Source organism: Calonectris borealis, chromosome 1, assembly GCF_964195595.1.
Source record: "Calonectris borealis chromosome 1, bCalBor7.hap1.2, whole genome shotgun sequence".
NCBI classification, from domain to species: Eukaryota; Metazoa; Chordata; class Aves; order Procellariiformes; family Procellariidae; genus Calonectris; species Calonectris borealis.
In genome coordinates, this window is record NC_134312.1 from 76023198 (window position 1) to 76038180 (window position 14983).

Consider the following 14983-nt stretch of genomic DNA (forward strand, 5'->3'; position numbering starts at 1 on the left):
ATTACAGACAAGCAATTTGGATTTAAAACATGGGTTCCCAAATTGCGGTGTATGCATCACTATTGGTATTTGCAGAAAGGAGCTGGTATCTGCTGCCTTTACCACCACTGCTTTTTCTACGCAAGGAAATTAAATGAGAAAGAACTCCTAATTTAAGGGACTCTGAGTAAAAAGAAAAACAAAAGCAGACATCAGGATAGACTTCCCTGTTAAACTATACAGTCATTACAGACACTACTACCAGTAATAACTCCAGATTTTTAAAAAAATGCTTAAACATTGAAACTGAAAGGATTGAAACAATAAAACCTTTTTTTCTCTGTCAAATCTGGAAATTTTTTACTAGCACTGTGATCTTAGTCATACCAATTTTTTCTCCTCTGCTTTTGTACCCTGCCTTTACTTCCTCGTCCAAACATTACTCCATCAATTTTTTTGGAGCCAATAACTGTGCTTGAGAAAATGACCATCCACAAGATAAATTAAAAACCTTTATACAAGCCACAGGTTCTAGAACAAGATTTCCACTGTTCACATGACCAGGGTCAAGTGCTGGAAACAGCAGATGGTCAGATTCTGGTGAACGGCAAGGATAAACCAGGGCTGCAAATGGGAAGCTGCAACACCAGAGAGTGTTATCTGCTAGAAAACCTAACTCACAACCCTCCATGTCCACCAAGATGCAAATTCAGAGCAAGCCCAGATGCAAGATATCACTCATCAGCTGACTGGCACATCTTACAACACAGAGAATCAGCATCCCACGTTGCACCCAGAAGAGCAAGCTCAGGTTGCTCTTTGCCAGAGAATCAGACGGCAGGCAGCCTAAAATTGGCAGAAACTTCCAGTGCAGTAATGCAGGCTATGGGGAGTGTACAGACATCCGTATGTCTACTCTACTTCCACTCCCAGACATGGAGCAACAAGAGGTACCTTCAATCTGGGAGCCAAATAACCCTATGGGCACATGTTCTGCCCCAGCTGGTTTGCCCTGGTGCTCAGCCACACTCATAGCCCAGACTCAGCCCCTGTCGACACAGACTATGACCATACTACCAAAAGGAGTGGTTCTGTAGGGTGAAATGTTGCTAAGGACCCAAGGTCGACACTAGCTGAGGTTCAGGGGGGTTTATTTGCAACAAGCTCCAGCCTGGTGAGTGGCCCATTAGTGGCTAGACAGCATTAGGTAGGCTGTCTTCTGATTAAGTTTAACCCAAAGGTAATGCAGGTTAAATACTAAGACCACCCCACAATGTTACTCACAGGGTAGAAAATGGGACGATAGGAAGATTTACTTCAAAGATCCTCATCTGATGGCCCTCAGCTACCTGGCTTCTGGGCCTGATCTCCAACACAAGCACAGGCAGGGGAGATACACAAGTGTCCAGGTGGATCTGGCTGAACTTGCACAGATTAGTACCAGACCTGAGAGTGGAATGAGTCTTTGAAAATGTCCCCTTTTACAAACAGATATCTGTGCGCCTTTCTAGCACAGGTCTTTATGGGCTACAGAGCGCAAAGAGCCACCTACTGTAGGACGTGAAGTTCCTTTAAGTGATTAAGCACTTCATCAAGCATAGATTTAAGTGATATGGAAATGCCTTTGGAGTGAAGAGTGGGAGACTCCGAGGGATATGAGACAAAATATTTTATGCTGACAGCTCAGTGCAGCAGTGAGGAAGCAGGCTGTAGACGGGGGATGCTCTGAGTGAAGCAGACTGGCTCCCAAGTTAACTCCCTCACCAACATGAGCGATGACTGAGCACGTGTTCAACCACTGAAATTCAAGGTAGAAGCACAGTCTCACCAGAATAGAAGATCAGTGGTGATCTGATCCAAAAAGCAACATATTTATGTCTCCACTCTGGACCTGAGATGCCACTGAGAACATTTTATGTTTCCTACAGACAGCGGTGGATTTCTTCATGCTGCTACAACGTGAATCCCACCAAATCTCAGGCATTTGCATTCCACCACGCTCACGCTTTTGCCAGAAGAGAGATCTGTCCCAGGAGAAGACTGAAGGCAGAGCACTACTTTTTGACAGGTGATTCACTGGCTAAGATGAGAAAAACTTTTCTTGCTGAATGTTGTTTTTTTAATGTTACTGGATTAATAAAACTTCTCCAAGATTAAGTGACAGTGCACTTAGATGTTTTGTATAGTCCCCTTTCATTATTTAATTTTAAAGAAACAGTATCCTAACAATAAGAAATGTGAGACTTCTATCATTTAAGGAGCTTGGCAAAAGCCACATTACATCTCTTCTGACTGATTGATTACTCTTTGAATGCAGCAGTGTTGCCAATAGCTCTTAGACTGTTTTCTCTATCTAGTCAGACAGCTTCCCATGTTGTTTATGAGGCCTGTTTACACACCAGCTGGTGAGAAAAAGCCTACTTTTACAGCCCTCTCCCTGACACTCTTGATCCTAAAAACTCAAAAATTAGTAGTGGAAGAATAAAGTATGTGAAACAGCGTTATACTGGAACACAGGATAGGAAGGGACCATTTATGTCCTCAGTTTCAGCCCCAGCAACCACAGGCAACTGTGGCAGTAAATATTTTAAGCCCGTAGACCATCCACTGTGCACACATCCACACTGCAAAGGCCACAGCACACTAAAACAAACTTAACATCTGTAGTGAAAGACCAACCACCACAATTGGACTGTGCCACAGGAAGAGAGTAGGACAGATGGAGTAGCACCACCATCAAAGGTCCCCGCCTAGCAGTGCATTTGGCCAACAAAACTCCCGAGTGACCCTGTAGCCTCAAACTACTGAGGAGGGCAAAGCACTCTGTCAGCTTGATCTAGGAAAAATTCCTTCCTGACCCAGTATCTGGTAACTGGTATCTGGTAACTGTCCCAGCAGGACACACTGGTCAGACCTTTTATTTTAACTGAGCATATTTAAAGTTCACAGGGTCCTTCTGACATATAGATCAGATTCATAATGCAGGTATCAAAGTAAAACCAGGCGGACTCATCTGCTGAACCAGAGCAATTAGGCTCTTCACTTGCCACAAGCACGAAGCAACACAACTTAGCTATCGCAAGAAAGGCTTACAACAATCTGCATTTCCTTGCATTTGCCAGAAGCTAAGAATGCAGAGATGGACTGCTGCCTGTGCTTAGCTCAGCCACAGTAACTCGTTAAGACATAGTAACTTGGTCCTGGATCTGGGCTCTTAGGTCTTCTGGCGATACTACAACCTTGGCCTAGAAGCATGTAAAAAGATACACAAGCTCTTGCTGATACATGCTATGCCATTAAAATCGACTTATGTGGCCCTAAAGGGATCTAATAGTGGCTCAGTGTGTGCAGGTGAGGATGCTGCAGCTAAGCAGCAAGCTTTTTCTCTCAGCAAAGCCAGCTGGAAAGAAGGGACCTGTACGTTAAAGCATAATGATTCAGCAAGCTCTCTTAGTAACAAAATTAATGACAACGCAATTGGAAATCAGGTGTGGGAAGCACTCGTGTTAAAGGCAAACTGCCAACCAAGCTCCAAGGCTTGCAGAAGTTGAGCACTTCTGACTTACAAAAATCACCACTTTTCACACTAGCAAAAGTCTCTGCCATAATAACACACAAATCCCTCAGTTCTAACTGATCATCAGTTTGGGGGGAACTTTTGTACTAACCTGGGTTAATAATTGGGATGCTTGTGGAACAGTTCTCTTTTGCACAAGCCCCCACCATTGATGTGAGGGTTGTTGTGGGGACTTCACCAATACCTGTGGAAAAAGCAGGATATGGGCAAAAAGACAGATACTGCATTGATACAAAGTTTTAAATTGTTATTTTCTGGAACCAAATCACTGATGTGAAAAGTTGGGAAGAAAAAGCAGAACAAATTATACCACTAATTCATCCTTCCTCACACAGTCTGCCTCAACAGCTCAAAGCAACCACAAGGAACAAAACCACAGTTTTACATTTACTGTATATCACAGCTATTCCCATTTCATCTCCTGAAATTAATGAATCTACATCAAATGCTGCTACTTCTGGTTAGAACAAAATATATTCAAAGCAAGAAACAACTGTCAGATATGAAAACAATGTCAGTTTTAAAACCATTAGATAAATTATTCACAAAAGCTGACAAGAAGGACACCAAGCTGATATTCAGTTATCCTGAATGTGGAATACTTAAGAGTTTTCAAGGATTATAACACAGTTTGGTACTCATTTGTAAATATGTATGGGTCTGTGTAAAACACTAATTTAACATTCCCAAAGTGGGTAAACGTATACATCAGCTTGATTTTATCAAACCGATTTTATCTTGTGTATCTTCAACAATTTTCTGCATTTCAAATCAGAGATACAAAAAGGTTTAAGGAGAAAAAAATGAAGGCAAAATCATACAACCAAAGTAACAGCCTAAGACAATCTCTGTAACACAGAAAACATCCACTCTGACTTTCTCTTTGTACTACTTTATAAAGGAAAAATTTAAAGCACTTGTCTTGGGATGCATAATGTTCCATCAGTATATCGTCAGCGTATTTTCTTGATGAGTATTTGATCAAGAATGGCAATGTATAAAGCCAGCAAGAATATACCCACACCAAAAATCTGCCAAGAACCCAAACACACAGGAACTACTGCTCTGGACCAGACCAGTGCTGCGTGTTACCTCGCATCCGTTCTTCTACGGTGGCCACAATTACCTTTCAAAGTGAAACTTCAGATAGTTATGTTCTGTCCCAAAATTGAATGGTAAGTCACATATAAGCCAACTTAGCCCTTTTAAGATGATCAGTGGCAAAAAGCAAGGTGTTTAAAGAAATCCGTCAGGTGCCTTTTTTTTTAATATGGTATCAAAACAACTACATGAGTACACCATGCCCATGAGCCTTGAATGAGTTTTGCCTTGGTTTTGTGCTTTAGGTCCTGAAATAACAAATTTAGGAAAAAGCTGGCAAACACTGAGTGTATACGGTCCAGAGTGGACCCCACAGTTGTTCTGTGCTTGTGTACAGGTCTGAAGAGATCAGCATTTGGGAAAATCATGCCTCTGTGAATTTAATCACAAGCTATTCTCAGGTATTTCTATGCAGACAGTTACTTCTCTGCCCATGCTCCCAGCAGGCTGGTTGGCAGCATATACAAAGATCTCAACAGACCAGACCCGGCTTTTTTCTAGCAAAGCAAGTCTGTAACTCTCCATCCACATTGGTAAAATCTCTCAGTCCAGAAAGTTGAAATCCTGTCCTTTTTAAAACTAGTTAAAAACCTCCCAATGATTTTACTGAAGCCAGGATTATACACTAACAGTGATGTTTGTGAAATACACACTGAATTTAAAAGATGCTCCAGGAAATCTCCTATCAGCAGAAGCGTGGATTCTGTAATGAATTTCTGCTGGATGAAGCTTAAAAAGTAATCAAATGAATAAATCTACTGAACGTGTTAAGATCACATGCCTCATGCAGTACACAGGAACTACTATGAGCTGCTTTTAAGGTGGGTAGAGAACCAATAGAATCCACTTTTGAGTTGCTCTTCCAAATGCTTAGGAAATGTAGATTTTTTTTTTTTATATTAGCATGAGTTAGAAAAGAAAATGTAATAAATCAAGTGTGAGTGTTAGATTTTAGTATTTCAACAGATAAACCTAGCCTAAAACAACCCTACACATTAGATTTTACCCAGAGACTTAATTTAGTCCTAAGGTATATGGAGTTAGTTCTGCTCCCACAGATACAAGTAAAAAAATTAAATTTCCTTAGAGGAAAGTTAGGTTAGACAGACAGAAAAGGTATATGTCAGAAGCAAATTTTAATATACAAAAAAATACCTGCAACAGGGGTCCTGATTTTCAATCTGTCGACCTCCATGATAAAGTCATCTTTCAAGAAGAGGAACCCAATGATGGAGAAGAGATAAACTAGGATGAGTGCTAGCACTGCAGTGAGGATAATGGAACGACCATTCCGGGTAACACTTTTTATCACATTTAGCAAAGTCTCTTCTCTGTACACCAGATCAAACAGCTGGGAAAAGCAGAGAGTAGAGGAAAAATGAATACAAATGAGGCAATATATAGATGCTACATAGGAAAACAATCTGAACTACTGAAATGTACATATAGTCATGTTCTAAATTCTCAGCTTCATAAACACAAAATTCACATTGATTTCAGTGGGAGCTGGGCATAGTTATAGGAGGAGAAAATCTAGCACAGAACTTTAAATTTTAAATTTAAAGATTATAGCAAAATCCAAAGCCACAAAGTATATCTTATATATGAGCCTAATCTAGACGTGGGTAACCGTTACCAACAAGATCCATTGTTTCCCCATGTTCAAAACCAGGCTAGATTAAAATTAAAAAACAGTGTCTTCATACTATGGATCTGCAGCTACAAATTAATTTTTCATGTTATCTCCCATCTGATAAACATGCATGGGCTGCAACTCAAAAATGCACTCAAGTATGCAAGTAATTACATGTCTGTAAACTGTTTCTTTGAGCTTACGGCATCATTTAAAAGTCACTGACATGTACAAGGATCAGGGCCATCTCTTTTTTAGGACAAAGTTAAATTCATGGCACTGTTTGTATAAAACTAGAAACTTCTATTCTTCTTTACCCTGCACTATATGCTTTCCTGGTATTTAACTTTAAAGAAAAGTATACATTAAGATAATACTGCTTAAAATGTCAAAGGCCTAAAATAGCAATTAAATGTGCTAAGAACTTTTCAGGAAACTATAGCTTTTTTTCTCTTACAATTCTATTGATGTTCTATAGTGCTTTGGACCTTATCTATAATGTATGTATTTCCACTTCAAAACACACAGATTACAGATATAAAGTGACACACTATGATTTACCAAAATGGTCCACAGAAGAAGGTATTAGTCACAATTCACAAGATCTGAAATCCACAGCCTTGTGAAAGATTAATAATAAAGGAAGAAAGAGGAAAGACAGTTATCATTCATTCCATACAAGACAAAGCTTAAAATGAGGAAAAAATATTAGGGTTTAAAATATTTCCACTACAAAGTGAACACCTGGAAGTAACTTGGGAACATGGACAATTACAACATCCATGAATCATGGACATTTGTCACTAGCAGTCACTGAAAAAAGTAAGTACATAAAATGTTTCTTAAAATATTTGACACTTTGGAAAGTATTTTAAGGTAGAGATCACCTTACTCATTGAAGGAATAACAGATAATTTGCTGTGCATTTTTTAAGCAGGAGAGTGACATCCATTTGAAAAGTGTCCTGCAGCTACAGCCACAAAAACTTGGCTCCTTTGAAATCTGCCCAAACTTTGAAGCTGACTTTAATGTCAAGATCTGGAAAACCTGACTTCAACAGGAGCTCCACCAGAGTAAGGACTGAACCCCTGAAAACTTTTGTGTGCTTAACACACCTCTGTGAAATACTGGGAGCTCACCGCTCTCTTCAGGAAGCTGAGAAAAATAGGACAACAGGAAAATGAACCCACGTAAATGACCACAATTTAGTCAGTCTCCTTACAAGTATCACATGCTCCAGTATAAAGTAAAAGGATTAGAAAACAAGAGCAGTGAAACACCTTTTACTGCTATTCAGCACGAAGGGAGCAGTTAGCTGAGTTTAGCATAATTTTGTGTGATTCATTTTCATTGCACCTGTATCATATTATAAAAAGGCATTCCATCTGGGTAATGGCAACAAAAGAAAATGAAAGTGGGATACATTCAAAGTGATGAATCTTCCTGCTACACCAGAGGCACGCCATCCCTATTTCCCACATTTTTTATATATATATGTATTTTATTAGGGCTGCACGATGAACTGAGGAATGGGATCCTTTGGTATAAGTATGATGCACACACCAGTGGACAACTCCTGTCCTAAAGAGATTATGACTGACACTAGATACAGGAACAACATACACAGAATATATGTATGCTGGGGAAGGGCAGGAAAAAGGAATGGGATGTATGATGATTGTCTGAAAAGAAATGAGCAAACTTTCAACTCTAAAACAGATAAAGTAAGACCTAACAGAAACAGGTTCTAATGAAAACAGCAGCTCCTAAGGGGCAGCAACACAACAGCGTGCTAAAAATACACATGATTTAGCTTGATTGTCAGGAAGAAATTGAAGACAGCTGCATGGGTAACGGTATTTTCTATTTTTGCAAAGTTTTCCCCTCTACAGAAGCACATACTTACCAGGAAACTATAGAAGAATTCGTGCACGCAGAGGCCCAGCATGCAGACCAAGACATATGCTACGTGATAGAGAAAAGCCATGTCCATGATGACCGCTCTGTAGCCACGGGTAAAAGTTCCACGGTTCCCAACAAAGCTCACCAGAAACACTATTTTGTTACAAAGCTGGGGGGGGGGGGGCGGAAACAAAAGCTAGGTTTATTCCATCAGAAAAATCCTGTTATTTATTGTTTGCATTGCTACAGCGTGCAAAAAGTCTAAATAGGTTGCTTTGACTAAATGCTCAACTTTTCGGTAGCTGGAGTCAGATGAGAGAAATTGAACTCCCAAGGTACACTGGGAACAAGCCCATGAGAGTAAGTGGAAGTACATCACCCCTCTAACACTGCACTGTGCCTCATTACATCGTGATTTATTTCTGTAACATTAGTGAGTAGGCAGGGTGGGATTAATGTCATAAGGCATTAAAAAAATCACTGGGGAGTGAATTCCTAACAATTTTGAGTTGAGACCCCCAGATTATGTAAAAGCAGCTAGACATGCTACTACGAAGAGAACAATAGTAACACAGCAGAAAGTGTGTGGGGTGTGTGTGATATCTACCATTTCCTTCAGATCATGTTTTTCAATATAAAATCCCTGAAAATCAATACCGGGGGCATTTTTGAAGTATAGCATTTAAGCAACAGCATCAGATTCTCCATTGCTTCTGAGCTTTGCCTGCACGTGAACAGGTGTACAGAAGTAAATATGAAAGGGGCTGACCTCATCTGTTTGGTAGTCCAGGACAAGCAATGAGACTCAACATGTTTTTTTCTTTTACAAATTTGACATGGGCAAGTGCGGCTTACTTGCCTTTACCTTTGACTATATGTCTGGGTAGCGTTAAGTATGTGAAATTCTCACAGAACTGGTGGCCAATAGCCCAATACTTTGCTGCCTGGTGCTAAGGTGAATTAGAGCTGTAGCAGTCAGGCAGAAATCTACATAGATGACTTATGAGCATCACTGTATATCTTACCAAGCTCAGTAAACATGCAAACATAGACACGAATAAGTTAAGGAAGCTGGAAAAGGGCTGAGAGAATTTTTAATTTTGAAAACTTTTTTCTTCTCAAAAATATAGATTTAAGCTAAAAGAAACATCTCACAAATTTGTGCCAATTTTGCTGAGTGTATTGATAGAGAAAATTCTTCTTTTAACATAAGAAACTGTAAATTTGATTCCTCTTATTTGGCAATATTTCTTTAAATTTCATATTGTTTTTATTTTTGAACTATTTGCATATGCACAAAACCAAACCAGCTTTTTTCTTAGCTTCCCACTTTGCTGATACTGCTGTTTTGAGATGACTGGAAATGATTTCTTTTTTTGGCTTAACCAGTGAACCAGAAAAATAAGTTCTTTGCACAGTTCTAATCAAGGGCTTTTTTTAATAGGAGACCCTGAATATCTCTGCTTCTGCTGAAAGGGAAATTCTGCTTGCTTTTTAAGTACTTACATTAGCAGCTCCAAGAAGTATCAAGGTAGGACCGAGCCCTATAGTATATATAGACCTGAGAATAACAGACACCAAAAAGGGTCGAATGCCAACAGGCTTGGAGATGAAAAACAGCATTGCTGTACAAAACGCCACTGCTATCCAAAGGAGGAGTGAAAACAACGGAGAGAGAGTGCCTGTATAGAGGAGAAAGGGAGATTTGAGAAAGGCATCTTTGGAGAGTCCATTTTTCACCAAGAAACAGATCCAAAAGATCAATTCCTTTGCCAATATAGCTAACAAAAAGCATGATTCATGCATCACAACTGCTGACCACAATTTGCCCTAATTGCAGCAAGAACTATTATTATCATAATATTGTTGATTTTTGCACAGGTAATAATAAGAATAGGTAATGAAATTTCCATTAAAATCCGAGGAGTGCTCAGAGATGAAAGTTTACCCTTCTCCCAGAGCAAGCTACTAATCAGCTCCCTTCTGCAGGGATCATTGGGGCTCCTCCAGTCTAATTCCATGATTGCTCAGCTACAGAAACAGCCAGTCCTCGGGGTGGTGCAGCAAGTGGCACCGCGCTGCAGTGTCGCGTTTCGATCCCCAACAGCACCAAAGCGCCCCGGTTTTAGAAAAGCAGCTTTCTTCCGAACGGCTGCGGGTGTTCAGCGGGAGCCCCCGCCTCTGCACGGGAGCAAGGCACTTGCCACAGCGGGAGGCAGCCGCGGGGACTTCGGCAGGAACAGGCAGCATCTGCATTGCCGAGAGCAGCTGAATGGCTGTGCCTTGCTCCTGGGGAGGCAGCGGGTCCCGGGTCTTGCTGAGCTCCTGCGGGCATGTGAGCCACTGCCTTCAGAGTCAGTCTCTTTGCCGCTCTGCAAGATGCTGGCTCCAGGCTCTCCCTGAGTTTTGAGCGATGCCCCTATTTTCCCTCTCTCCTCTGCTTAAAACCCTGGAAACACACCATGTTGCTGCGATATAAAAAGCACATTCAGATCTCAGGGCACTGTCACACTTGTACACTGACTTCTATTGTTATCAGATGAACTGAGAGGTCAGTGTCGGGGCAGAAGGGAATAGAAAATTTAGCTAGACTCACAATAGAAATCATGCTATCTCTTTGGCAACAGATACACAGTTGAGCAGCATCAGTGGGATTAAGAAACAATGAGATGAGGCCCTAGCCTCAACATTCAGATGGCATGCGAACTTTTCCAAAGTTCAGGAGTGTTTATATCCTTGGTAGGAGGGTTAAGGTCAGCTCCGTCAGATAGCATCTTCGCCAACAAGATTTGGAAACTTTTAATGGATCCCAAAAAATAACTTCCAAGTGATCTGAAAGGTGAGGCCAAAGCACTCAGTGTTTCTTTAAGAAATCATTTTTCCTTCTTCCCTACTGCAGGTCAAACAATTTCGCGTTGCAGGACCCACACCGGTAACATGCAGACATGCATGCCGCAGGCAGAGTGTCCTCATCGGCAGCGCAACTTCACTCGTGTCACATGATGTAAGAACTGCAGAGGTCTACTAAAAGGCAGCATTCTTGGGATGATTAGATAGCCCAGGCACCTCAGACATCTGAGTCTGGGTGGATTTACACGAGGTGAAGGGGAAAAATGGGAGACAAACTCCATCTCTTAGGTTTTGGTGGAGGGGGAGGCTGGAGGTAAGTAGGCTGCCTCATGACCCTGCTAATCCCATTTGGCCACACCTATTGTTTACCCTTCAGCTTTTGCCTTTACAAGCACTAGGAACTGGAATCCTGAAATGCGCTATTACTGAAATCACTGGATTACTGGGGCCACTTAAACTAATACTTTATAAATCTGCAGTTCAAAATAAGTATTAATACCTACTGATTGCAGACCAGAGGATTTCCATGAGTATAGATTAGCTAAAATATAATAGTTCAAAAGGTTTATTTTTAACTCTTTATTTCTCCTCTCATCCTGCATGGGCTGTAACGTGCATGCACTCCGAGTGACTCTTCAGTTTACAAACAGGAAAGCGCTAAGTACAAACGCTTCCCTTTTACACGGCACAGTCCTGCAAACTTTGCTACGCGAGGCTGCCGAGATGCCTGTGCCATGACCTGCAGAGACCACCCCGTAAGGTGAAAGGGCAACGTGGTCTCCATGCCAATATACTTTAATCTGCTGCCTTTCTGTTTAGGCAGCCAACAGGAATGTTTGCGGGTGCCAACTCTGGTGTTTGTGAAAAGCACATGTATCTACTAGAAGCTGGACGGCTTCCACCAGCCCTGTTCACATGCCATCAGACAGAGGTGACTTTCAGTCACATTACTGACTGGACTGGACACGAATCAAAGACCCAGAGGTGAATGGCTCTACTCCCATTACCAGTATTCTGCACTGTTCAGTCTCCTTTATCCCAATTAAGCTTGTTTTGGATTCAAAGGGGCCTCCCACTAGTCTGCTGCATTTATTTAATGAAATTTATTATTTGCTGTATTTTCTGTGACAGGTGATGAAGCAGAGACAGAATCACAGCTTTTAAGCATATTTTTCTATAATGCATTTAACTCTGCAACAGTTATGCCCTTTTAACACAACAAACAAAATAGTCAAAACCCAACAAGCTAGTTTTCAAATCATTCCATTCCAAATGTTTTTAAGACTGCAAGTCATTCAAAACGGTCAGTTTTACAGAATCTCAATCCCTCTGCTGCCAGGAATCTTCCTTTAGCTCAGAAGCTGTAACTGAATGTGTGCAGTAGTACACTGCAATATGGCAATATTAAAAAAAAGAAAAAGAATTAGCTCAGATCATCTAGATAATCTTCAGCTCAACAGTTATGTTCTGTCCATTTTACTTCACATTGCATGGGACATGTGACACACAGAAGACCAACTACTACATTTCAGACAACATCTGGTACCTACTTAGAAGACACTAAATGGCTTCTGCAGATATGAGCATACCTGAAGGTCCAGTTTTATATAACTGTTACCTTAGAACTGAAAGCATCTAAAATTAAAAGGAAAATAAAAACAAACTCCACTTGCCTTCATCTCCATCATCTCCAAAGGGGTAGAAGAGAGCAACTGCTAAATTGATGAATACAGCAAGGTTGAAGGAAATGCTGCCCCAGAGAGAGATGTGTCTGGAGAACCAAAACAGGGGTGGATTATCTAGAAAGGGGAGAAGAGCAGCAATTAATGAAATGAAAGCAGGCAGGAACTCAATCAGTAATAGCCTCAAGGGAATTAAAACAAATACAGATGAATGAAGAAAATTGAAGAAAATATGCAAATCTTCAAAATTAACTAAAATAGACAAATATTAAACATAGGTTTGCCATAAAACACAGTTTCAAGAAGAACCTTTAATCCAAACATCCCAATACAGTTTATTATGTATGAGAGTTTTGCCACTGCTAAGATTTTAGGATTAGATCTTTTGTGAAGGAGTCTTTTCACCTGCCTCTGAAACTGTAGCCTCTGTGCATGGAGACACAAAGTCAAACAAGGAAATACATTTCAGCACTTTGCATACCAGTCAACCAGAAGATCCAGAATGGGTCATCCAAATGACCCATTTGGACCAAGTACACTGATGACATTATTAAAGAACAATGGAATAGGCAAGGTTGCAGAATGGCGGTATTTCCCCCCCCCCTGTTAAACTAAATACGTCTTGAACAGATAAAATACATCTTGAGCAGGTAAAATTTGGTCTAACTGGGATTTGGTTCTATGAAAGCTGACTACTTCCTGCATGATCCTCACACATCCAAGGTTACCTGCTGACAAACAGCTCTGTACTCCTGCTTAAAAGGACTCAAATGAAGCCAGGGTCTCCATATGTGAAGTGCTGTACAAATACACAGAAATAGTCTATATCCCAAAGAACCTATAGCCTAGTTAGAAAAGACTAAAAAGGGAAATAGGGCAAAACAGGGTTAAGATTTTGTGTCCAGAGTCACATAACAATTCAGCAAAAAGGCTAGGAACAAGATCAGAGGGTACTAAGACCCAGGCGACCACTTCATATATATGACTGCACTACAATATGTTTAAATGAACATTTCAAACAAGATTCTATGTGCAATGGTGTGAAAAAAATTCTAGCCAGAGAGGTTTACTTGAAAATGATGTATTCCTATTAATTAGATTGCAAAGTACTGAGAGCCTCCTGCAAGCATATTCTTGACTTGCCTGCACCCAGCTAACTTTTTATAAACAGTAGACTCCTTTGACTGCATATGACTGTCTCAGGCTTTAGTCTAAATAGACTTCAGTTGTGATTAGGTAAATGTTCAGATTTCATTGCAATAACATTATGCTGTTGGCTGCTGAGATTTAAGCATTTGGAGCCATTGCAAACGACATGTGTCAATTTAAGCAATGCAGACTGTATGCTAACAGACACCTGGCTAAAGAATGAACCGAACCTCAACCTGTATTATCTTTTTGAATAAGAAAACACATGGAGACTTGTGGGCCATTCCATTGATGAAAGGAATTGAGGAATTTCTGTTCTGAATAAAAATAAACCAATTTTCTATGCTTATAGCATTAGGCAGGTCTGGTCTATGTAAGTGTAGGGTTGGGCTATTTTATTCATGTTTCTTAAGCAAAAACCACAGATAGGATTTTGTTACTGGAGTAATTTTTCTGCAATATAGTGACTTTTATTCCCAAATAGACTGCGCAGATAGGGAGTTATTATGGAATAATTTATTTTTCAACTTCTATTCTGGTCAGTTTGTCAGTACAGACAAGTTCTTACAGTGCCACCAAGGGAAGCGGACCTGGGCCAACAGGATTCACACTGCAAACTTACTACTGCCTCTGGAAAGTATAGCCTGGGAATTGACATTTATCAAAACCGCAACCAAAATTCATGTTTCCATCACGTAAAGGATGCTACATTAAACCATATCGCCTTGACTATCCAAACTCCCTGCTGCTCTGACCATAGATCCTATTCTTCACTTCCTTCCTAACCAATTGCATAATGCTGCTGTGAGCTGTTAAACAGCTGATGTGTGCCACCCCAGCAGCATCTGCATTTTAGCAGTGACCGAAGTGATCACTCTCGTGTATTTTTATATATATACATATATAAAATATACTTTTCTTCCTTATCCCTCAAGGATACTGTAGATGCTTAATTAGTTTGCAGCCTTGATTCTCTGCTCCAAAAGCAACGGGCACAGTTGACAGTGGCTGAGCTGGCAGGAGCTTCCTGTCCCCAGGTCATCAGCAGTGGCAGCAGCCCCATTCCTGGCGAAGGCCAGTGGCTGTAATGGCCACCAGTGAACAAAACAA

General features: G+C 40.6%; 1 protein-coding gene across 1 annotated transcript in view; it reads right to left on the reverse strand.

Annotated features, from left to right (window-relative positions):
* The window catches only part of ITPR2 (inositol 1,4,5-trisphosphate receptor type 2), a 262261-nt gene that overhangs the window by 28100 nt on the left and 219178 nt on the right, over positions 1-14983 (reverse strand). Inside the window, exons 48-52 of the mRNA XM_075161128.1 lie at positions 12716-12841; positions 9699-9874; positions 8197-8361; positions 5813-6008; positions 3648-3740 (exon numbers count right to left, since the gene is read on the reverse strand). Coding sequence (XP_075017229.1) covers positions 3648-3740; positions 5813-6008; positions 8197-8361; positions 9699-9874; positions 12716-12841 — 756 coding nt within the window. The remainder of the gene's footprint in view (positions 1-3647; positions 3741-5812; positions 6009-8196; positions 8362-9698; positions 9875-12715; positions 12842-14983) is intronic.